The sequence below is a fragment of the Panthera uncia genome (assembly GCF_023721935.1).
Source record: "Panthera uncia isolate 11264 chromosome A1 unlocalized genomic scaffold, Puncia_PCG_1.0 HiC_scaffold_17, whole genome shotgun sequence".
Taxonomy (NCBI): domain Eukaryota; kingdom Metazoa; phylum Chordata; class Mammalia; order Carnivora; family Felidae; genus Panthera; species Panthera uncia.
In genome coordinates, this window is record NW_026057577.1 from 11,155,354 (window position 1) to 11,165,465 (window position 10,112).

Here is a 10,112-nt window from a genome sequence, read left to right on the forward strand (position 1 = left end):
GGTCATGTGCCCACCTTTGGAGCCAGCCTCACTCAAACCTCAGGCCCTGGGATAGGAGAGGAATAGTTCTAGAAAGAAAATTGGATCCTTTAACCAGAAAGTAAACTAAGGGGCCAAAGCAAATAACTATTAAAAAAAGAAATCACACACACACACGCTGTAAAACAAGGGTAATATATAAATACAACCTCCACACACCCAGTAGCATAGGTAAAATTAGAAAGATTTATAATACCACATACTGACAGAGAAGTGAAGCAACCAGAACTCTCTTTTTCTGCTGGTGAGAATGGAACATGGTACAACTATTTGGGAAAATAGTTTGGAAAATAGGCAGTATTTTATTTTATTGAAAAAAATTTTAATGTTTACTCATTTTTGAGAGAGAGAGAGAGAGAGAGAGAGAGAGAGTGTGTGTGTGTGTGTGTGTGTGTGTGTGTGTGTGTGTGTGTGTGAGTAGGGGAGGGGCAGAGAGAGAGGGAGACACAGAAATAGAAGCAGGCTCCAGGCTCCGAGCTGTCAGCACAGAGCCCGACGCTGGGCTTGAACCCACAGCCGTAAGATCATGACCTGAGCTGAAGTTGGACGCTTCACCCAGGCTCCCCAAGGCAGTATTTTAAAATGTCACTAGACACAGAGTGACCTATTTATTCCACTTTTAGGTTTTTTTACTCAAGAGACATTAAAGCCTACATCCACACAGTCTTCTACATGAATATTCATAGCAGCTTCATTCTCATTAGCCGAAAAATGGAAACCATCCAAACATCCATCGATAGGTGAATTGATAAAGAAAATGTAATATATCCACACCAGGGAATACTACCCTGCAATTAAAAAAAAAAAAGAAAGAAAGAATAGGTTTGTGTAATGGCCTGGATAGATCTCAAGATGATGGTGCTGAGTTTAAAACACACACGCACATTCTAAAAAATGCAAATATAATCTCTAGTGATAAAAGGCAGATCAATGGCTGCCTGGGACAGAGGGAGGGTTGCAAAGTGCCTGAAGGAATTTGTGGGTAGTGGAAATGTACTGTGTTTTGAACGTGTCTATGTGTTTCACGGGTGTATATAGTCATCACAACTCATTTGTATGCTTTAGTGAGTATAATTTATTGTCCATTGATTTCATTTCAATAGACTTAATTTTTTTTTTTTTTAATGCCTGAGTACAAATTAAACACCATGGCCTGGGACCATATTCCTAAGAACAGAAGGGGCCTGTGTAAATAAGAAAGGAAACTCAATCGCCTCTTGGCCTTTTGGCTCAGATCAAGCGTAGTATCTGTTCTTATCAGTTTTATAACTGATACATCCTCTCTCCGAGGGCAATATATTAAATGGATTTGGGGAGCAGGGAGATGGCCTAGGAGCTTGGTCCATCCCCTCCATGCATCGAGCTGGTTAAAAAAACGAGAAGAAAGAAAAAATCAACCTCTCTGCCCCAGCAAATACACCAATACACATGTAAGTCATAAAGGCCTGAGGTTTGATCGTGAGACAAAAAAAAAAAAAAAAGAGAGAGAGAGAAGAGAGAGAGAGAAGCAGTGAGCTGTGTAGTTGTTAAGAGAGAGGAAGAACACTAATTCCTGAAGGAATGATCTCTGTTTGCATTTGGCCTGCCTGAGACTGAGCTGTCAGGACGTGATTTACCAGGGACTCCCTGGACAAGAGAGTGAAGGGCACACCCAGAAATGCTGGAAGGAGTGCTCCCACAGTGATGGCGCGTTTGTGCGAGTATCTTCCTTTTTTTTTTTTTTTAATGTTTATTTATTTTTGAGAGAGAGTGCAAACGCAAGCAGGGGAGGGGCAGACAGAGAGGGAGACCCAGAATCCGAAGCAGGCTCCAGGCTGTGAGCTGTCAGCACAGAGCCCGACTCGGGGCTGGACCCTGTCTATGAGATATAGTTAGACACTCAACCGGCTGAGCCACCCAGGAGCCCCAGTGTGCTGGTATCGTCTAAAGGGCATCAGTTCATCTTTGTGTCTACAGAACCCAGCAAAGATTTTTTGTTGTTTAATGAATGAAGTGTGTATAAATTTAGCTGTCCTCAAAGTTCCGAAACTGTACTCACTGATAGTTGATTTTTATTAATGCAAAAGTATGTTTCGCAGGGGTTCAATTCTTGCAGTTTTGAAAACAAGTTAAATTAGCTACTACGAATAGCCTTGCCAAAAAGTAGTCATCTCCAAGGGTCCTGCCGTAATCTATCTGTTCACAGGATCATATGGAGAATAATGACAAGAATAAAAGTGAAAAGTCGCACGAGTCTCTTCTCCCTCTAGTGTAGCACAGGTTCTATACACTCTCCACTATTTCTTGCTCAGGGCTTCATACTGCACCCTCCAGAGCGTGGCCTCATGCTCTCCAGCACACATGAAGCCCACCTACAGTCCCACAGACCCCCCCACCCCCGCCACACACTACAGGTTCCCACAGCAGGCAGGTGGCTCCCACTGTGGCTCCCATGGCAGGCAGGTGTGGGAGAGGCCGGGAGGTCTGTTCCTGGTTCCTTCACCTGCTCTTTCCTCCAAACTGACTTTTCTTTGACCTTGTAATTAGGCTTGATGGCCTATTTCTGCTCAATTTCAAGTACATTAGTGTTTAAGTGACATTTTGTGAGCGGGGGATGGGTACACAGTCATCTGGGATGTTCTAAATTCTAATCCAGTGACACAGAAATAGACTTTTGGAATATAACTTATTAGTTCATTGGGGTCTGGCTGATGCAGAATATTGAGGTAGATGTTTCCATAAATAAATGCCCCAGCTGACCCAGTGAAGGAATCTAGCCAGTGGACAAAGCTACTATCTCAATATTTTTTTTTAATGTTTGTTTATTTTTGAGAGACAGTGCAAGCAGGGGAAGGATAGAGATAGGGGGACAGAGGATTTGAAGCAGGCTGTGTGCTGACAGCAATGAGCCTGATGTGGCACTCGAACTCACGAACTGTGGGATCATGACCTGAGCCAAAGTTGGACGCTCAACCAACTGAACCACCCAGGTGGCCCGTTTCAATATTCTTTTTTAAAATAACTTAAAAAGTTTTTTTTTTAAGTATTTATTTTTGAGAGAGAGACAGACAGAGGGTGAGTAGGGAGGGGCAGAGAGAGAGAGAGAGAGAGAGAGAGAGGGAGACACAGAATCCAAAGCAGGCTCCAGGCTCTAACCTGTCTGCCTAGAGCCTGATGTGGGACTCAAATTCAGGAACCATGAAATCATGACCTGAGCTGAAGTTGGACGCCTAACCTACTGAGCCACCCAGGCCCCCCCCCCCCCGCCACCATCTCAGTATTCTTAAATAAAGGATACACTTGTAAAGGCACAGATGTAAGGTGCCAGCTTTGAGCTTGAGGAGTTGCAAAGTTTCTTTTGAGATAAGAGAAGATCTCACTGTATCTCTGCCCACACATTTTGTATAATCCCTGATACGTATTCAGTAGGTCATTATCAAGCACCTACTGTGTGCCCCCGGGGGAATAGAGCAGTGAACAAAATAGATGAAGTTCCCATTCCACAGATGGAATCCGCACCTGATTCTTCAGGGTAGGTGTGCGGTCTCCCCAGGAGCACGCCATCTAGAGGCCGGCCTTCCCACCCGCCCCTGCCCACACCGGCCATTTGCAAGCCTGTTGTTACTGAGCATGAACTTGGCCTTCTTCTGGCTAAACGAGACCTGAGTTTGCACTGACCGGCCTTCCCTTTGTCCTTCAAGCTGCAGCAGTTTTTCGGCAACATGTTGGAAGAGCACCAGAAGCTCACAATTCGTGCCAAATTACAGACAATAAAGAACAAAAATGTGGAAAACAAAAAGCGCAATGCCAGGATGACAGCGTGGCTACGGAAAAACACGTAACTGAGCGGCGGCCACTTCCGGCACCCCTCTAGGCCCGTCATAATGTACTTTGTGCAGAGTTTTGTCCTCCAATACTTTGTGAGTCTGGAAAACCTCATGTTCTGTCATTCGTGTGTCTGTCACATTTGCTCCTGGGAGTCCTTCCCGTCCTTCCCATATTGTCACGTTCGGCCCTCAGGCTCAGTGATGGCTGAGGGTTTTGCCAGCGCTGCTCCGTTCCGGGGGGAGATTTCATGTTGGGCTACAAAACCACAGAATTTACTTTAACTGCCTTGTGAAAACAAATTCACCTTAGAAGAGTCTTGCTTGTTCTGTTGTGAAAGTCAGTGGGATGTTAAATCCTTGGCCAACAGCGCACATTCTTTTCTGAGGGAAATACGGATTTGCAATACTCTGGGGTTTATTTAGTGCAGTATTTAAAAGTGTAATGAGCAAATAACACAGCAGTGTAAAGGAACAGAAACCAGAAAAATTAATAGTCCCTAGAACGCAGAAAAGCCAAGGAAAGCAAATTTTAAAAAGAAGAAATAGGTCATTTTATGAGCCATGTTAAGTGCCCTAAAGGCAAGCGATGTGTCTGCCTGTTTCTCTCTCCCCACAGTGCCCGTTGCCTGTGTCACAGTTTACAGGCTACCGAGCCTTTATTGTCTCACGAAAAGAGCCAGGATCGAAGGATCCACAAAGTGCCCTTGGGATTGCTGTCGTGGAGGCCGGAATGAGAGGAAGGCTTTGCTCTGAAGCTGGAGACTGCGTACCCACCTGTGGGCCAGACGCTCATTTGGCCAAAGTCTCTGTGCAAAAATAATGCTGTCAACAGACAGTAGCAATTAGGGGCAGATCTTCAGCCCCAGGGAAGTGGCCAAATACAGAGAAATAGAGCTAAAAGGCCAACATGCTAACCAGAACATAATCTTTACAGCCAAGCCCTCAGGGGACTAAGTTTGAAACACGGTTTCATCTGGCCAAATCGAACCTGTTTGTAGTTTGGAGAACTTTAAAGGCGTTCATCAGTTACGTTGTATGGAATTAGCTTAGTTTCGTTACACAGGATTAAATCGGGACCGCTAAAGCAAGGCATCCTGCTCTAGACTTTGTGTGATTTAATTCTGTGTTTTCACGCTGATTTTGTTTTTGTTGAATGGGGGTAAAACCACAGATCTCTGATCTACCTCAGAGTGATGTAAACATTAAGAAATATGCCAGTTAAATGCCTTAAAGATGTTGTATAAACTCAAGGCAACGTGATCTCAAGTTTTTCCCTCTTGCTGGAGTAAGTCAATGTAGTCGCAAGTGAAGAAGCAGAACCAAAGTTTGGTTTTGTATTTGTCTCACACAAAGAGGCTCCCTGAGTGAGTGGATGTGGCCATGAAAACCAACCAAAGCACCACCCACCCCCCAGACTTGACCATGGGTCATAGGTCAGAGTCTTCTTCTCCAAATTTACAAATTTAAAACAGGGGTGCCTGGGTGGTTCAGTTGGTTAAGTGTCCGACTTTGCCTCGGGTCGTGATCTCACGGTCCCTGGTTTCGAGCCGTGTGTTGGGCTCTGTGCTGACAGCTCAGAGCCTGGAGCCTGCTTCAGATCCGGTGTCTCCCCCTCTCTCTGCCCCTTCTCCACTCATGCTCTGTCTCTCTCTCTCAAAAATAAAGATGAAAAAAAATTAAAAGAAAAAGAAATTTTAAATGTAAGCAATAGAATATCACCGTGCATCCAAGTCATTATGTGTGAGGTATCTCCCGGTATTTTCTAGACCATCCGTTCTCTATTTCCTATATTTCCTCTGATGACGGTCCCCATTTCCAATAACCATGTCACCTGTGTCTTTTCTTCCACGTTCCTCTTCCTCCTCTTCCTCTCCCTCCTTATCCCTCTTGGGCTCCCTTCTCCCTTTCCAGCAACCTCTGCCTGCCTTCTGCCTGGCTGTCTGCCCCTCCTGTGACCTTGGTCTTGCTACCCCGCTGTGCTCTCCATCCAAGTGTGCTGGATGTCAGGCTCTGACACTGGTCACCAGGTGTGGGTGACACCGCCGAGGACTGCCTGATCCCACCAGAGGAGTGCCCAAGTGCCACTCTCTAGCTATCTGTTGAAAGTCAAAATCCAGTTACATCTTAGCTTTTGTAGTAAATAAAAAGCACTTAAAGAGCTTATGGGGCACCTGGGTGGCTCAGTCGGTTAAGTGTCCGACTTCGGCTCAGGTCATGATCTCACTCACGGTTTGTGGGTTTGAGCCCCGCATCAGGGTCTGTGCTGACAGCTCAGAGCTTGGAGCCTGCTTCAGATTCTGTGTCTCCCTCTGTCTCTGCCCCTCCCCTGCTCACACTCTGTCTCTCTCAAAAATAAATAAACACTAAATTTTTTTTTTAAAAAGAGCTTATCAAATGCCCACCTGATTGGTTAATAGTCCTTCCTCTGAATATGAAAAAGAATTCTGAGTAATATACATTTGTCTTACCTGGATGAAGACAGTTATTCCAGATAGGCATTGCATTTTATTATATTGTACTTACCCTCGGTATAAAGTGAAGTAATTATTGAGTCACTACTGAGATAGCAAGAAGTCAGGGAGGGATACTGATGTAGATTTGTGTAAAGGGCATAAATACTCCATTCACCAATAACCCAGCTTACCTATTAGTGCCCCACCTATAAAAACACTTCTCCAAGCCATCCAGTTTACCCAGTTTGCTCTGTACTGTTCACCTTATAAAAAAAAAAATTTATAAGATGTACAATGTGGTCGTGACTGTTTTCCATTTGGTAACTAGAAATGAAAAGTTTTCCTTACAATCTTCTGCTTCTTTCCTGATCAACCCACTCAGTGACTTCCCATCGCTGACTTTAAAGGAAAGAACAGATGCCTTGGTCTTGAGGACTGGAGATCATCTGTAATTTAGAGCTCTGGGGTCAAGCTGTACTGCAGTTTATTCTGAGGAATGAATGAAGGAGAGAAATGAGCTTTATTTTGTTTTTAATTTTTTTAGTGTTTATTTATTTTTGAGAGAGAGAGACACAGAGCATGAGCAGGGGAGGAGCAGAGAGAGGCAGACACAGAATCTGAAGCAGGCTCCTGGCTCCGAGCTGTCAGCACAGAGCCGGATGCGTGGCTCGAATTCACAAACTGCAAGATCATGACCTGAGCCAAAGTCAGAGGCTTAACTAACTGAGCCACCAGGCTCCCTGAGATGAGCTTTAAAAGGGAAGCCTGCTCGATTGCTTTTTCTGTTTGCTTCAACAAATGCTATCTTTTTTCCATCCAAACTCTAGCAGGATTAACATGGCCAGAGCAAAGCCTTAATGGGGTTCACAGTAAATAGAACTGCCTCCCTCACGCGGAGGAGCAGGAATCAGCATTCGAGACCATGTAAATATTGCTTTTGGCCCGCTCTTCTCTGGAATCCAACAACATTCAGCAAAGATATTCCTTACAACACACGTATCTAAGAGTCATGTGGACTTTTCCTCTTCTCCTCCTTCATAAACAGGTTGGTCCTTAAGGTGAGGCAGAGCAAGGCAGGCCTCTTTATGAGGGGGAGTCAGGGGTGGGGCCGGGGAGACCCATGACCTGGAGTGGGTGGGGGAGTTTGGATGGGCGATGGGGGAGTCTGTACAGTGGGGAGCAGCTTGGTACAGGATGGCAGAGCCCAGGAAGGTGAGTAGGACATGCACACGGGGCAGGGAGGGGGCTTACAACATGGAGAGTCCGAGCCAAAGAGGGTAAGGTGGACATCTAGCAGGGGTCCACCTAGCATGGGCAGTCGGAGCCCAAACAGGGTGAGAATGGGGAGTCCAAGCCCTAGTGGAGTGAAGGGGACTTTCAGAGCCAGGGCAGTGACTCAGCATGAGGTAAGGGAGCCTGAGGATGGTGAGGAGGGCATCACGTGGGGTGGGGGGAGGACAGTGATGGGAGCTTGGTGACCACAGATGAGTGAATCATATCCAAAGATACATAAATGATAATAGGACCCAGGTTTCTCACGGTTGGAGAAGAGCATAGCAAACATTCAAAAAGGGAAACCTAGAAGGGACCTTTTGTCGTTGGATTGGAGTTGGAGGTATGGATGTGAACAGTCCTCACAGTTTTCAGTATATGGATACAGTCCTGCATAGACATGTAAATGTGTGTAGACGCATCTTGCCCCTTCTGTAGACGAACAGATGTGTAGGTACAGATACGTATACAGATACGGATATAGATATACATGTCAACGTCAATCCTACCTTCTCAGCAGAGAGGGCCTGGGAGCAGCCACACCCTACCAACAACGAACACAGCTAGTGCCCAGATCTTGGCTTCTAAACACCATGGTCTACTATGCAAACCAGGGCTCCACAGAGAAATGGCTGATTTCAGGGCTTTCATGGGAAAGGGACAATTTGAGACGGAACGTCTTTTTGTACCGAAAGACAAGGAAGTGTTCAAAGAATGATGGGAACATTGATACTTAAGCCAGCTTGAAGCACCTCCCTTTTCGTCCGATCTGGGAAAATTTGAGCATCATAATAAAGACAGCAAGTAACCAAATAGGGACTCATGAATCTATAGTTCTCTGTCTAATGAATAATTGAAATGTTGATGAGGAAAAGGATATATACACAATTTCAAGGTGACTTACCATAAAACACGAATAAATTACAAAGGGAAAGTGAGTAATTTACAATTATCACCTGGCAGACATCCCCTCACTCTACCCGTGAATGTGAACATCATCCCAGTGGAATTAATTAAAAAAAAAATTGCTCCATTTAAAAAGCCGAGATGACACTTTTGTTATATCCTTGACAAACCTCCATGACATGAATCTAACCATGAGGAAACATCGGACAAACCCAAATTAAGGTACATGCCAGAAAGCAGTCTTCAAAAGCCTCAAGGTCACAGAAGTAAAGGAAAGACAGAGGATAGAGGACCATCTTAGACTGAAGGGAATTAAAGATACATGACAACAAAGTATAATGTGATTCTGAACTGGATCCTTTTGCTATGAAGAACATTACTGGGACAACTGGAAATATTTGAATGAAGTCTGAGGATTAGATACTAGAAATGTATCCACATTAATTTTCTGACTCTGACAGGTGTGTTGTATTAGGTAGAAAATATCCCTGGTTGTAGGAAATACACATCAAGGGGTGAATGGGGCATCCAGTGACAACTTACTCTTAACGATTCAGGAAAAAATATTTTTGTATTGTAATTCCAATTTTTCTATAAATGTGTGATTAAATAAATTTAAAAATAAATGTTATTTTTTAGTAAAACTGTAATATATTTTTCTTTCAAACCATTTTTGTCTTTCAGGCATGGTAACAGCCACTCACAGTCCTCAAGTTTATCTGTTAAACATTTCAGTTAACACAAAGGAAAAACTTAAGTTGTCCCAAGAAACCTAATGTCTTGTTTCAGCCAATATTTTCCTAGAGGAAATTTTAGTCCTAGAGGGACTAAAAACTTAAAATAAAAAATTATTGGGCACCAGTGTGACTCAGTTGGTTGGGTGTCTGACTCTTAGTTTCAGGTCAGTGTGATCCCAGGGTCTTGGGATCAAGCCCTGTGTCGGGCTTGGTGATGAGCATGGAGCCTGCTTGGATTCTCTCTCTCTCTCTCTCTCTCTCTCTCCGTCTCTCTCCCCCTCCCTCTCTCTGAAAAAGTGTTATTCAAGGGGTGCCTGGGTCATAATGGTGCCTCAACACTAGCATCTCTTACATGGGATCAACACAGTCTGATAATTTCACCAATTCATGCGAACCAGTCCTTAGTGAGGCCGTGGGTCTGAGGCCTCATTTAGGAGATTGTCCTAAGAATGCCCCGTGACAGAGGATAGGTATGGTTTCTTCCAGAAGGCGTTTCTTGGACTTCAACAGTGAGCAGAAGGCCTTCCGAATCACCAGTGCCAGATGGTGGCTTCAGTCTTAGGAGCTTCCGTGAAAGCTAGGGGGGGGGGGGGGGACAGATTTCTTCCATAAGGTTGGTGTTCTCCCTGCCCCCGCACCAACACACCCCCTGATTTTACAGAAAATACACTCTTTTTATAAATAGGTACAGAGTGGGGCGCCTGGGTGGCTCAGGCAGTTAAGCATCCCACTTCGGTTCAGGTCATGATCTCGCAGTCTGTGAGTTCGAGCCCCGAGTCGGGCTCCATGCTGACAGCTCAGAGCCTAGAGCCTGCTTCTGATTCTGTGTCTCCCTCTCTTGCCCCTTCCCCATTCATGCTCTGGTTTTCTCTGTCTCTCAAAAATGAGTAAACATTAAA

The 10,112-nt window shown here is 44.8% G+C and overlaps 1 protein-coding gene and 1 non-coding gene across 2 annotated transcripts in view; both read left to right on the forward strand.

The window, feature by feature from the left end:
- The window catches only part of LVRN (laeverin), a 78,828-nt gene extending 69,677 nt beyond the window's left edge, over window positions 1-9,151 (forward strand). Inside the window, exon 20 of the mRNA XM_049649067.1 lies at window positions 3,720-9,151. Within this exon, the coding sequence (XP_049505024.1) occupies window positions 3,720-3,860 (141 nt within the window). The 3' untranslated portion in view covers window positions 3,861-9,151. The remainder of the gene's footprint in view (window positions 1-3,719) is intronic.
- Window positions 1,249-1,441, forward strand: LOC125935912 (U2 spliceosomal RNA). Its single transcript, XR_007461890.1, has one exon. It is a non-coding gene; the product is annotated as a U2 spliceosomal RNA (small nuclear RNA).
- Window positions 9,152-10,112: the final 961 nt, after the last annotated feature.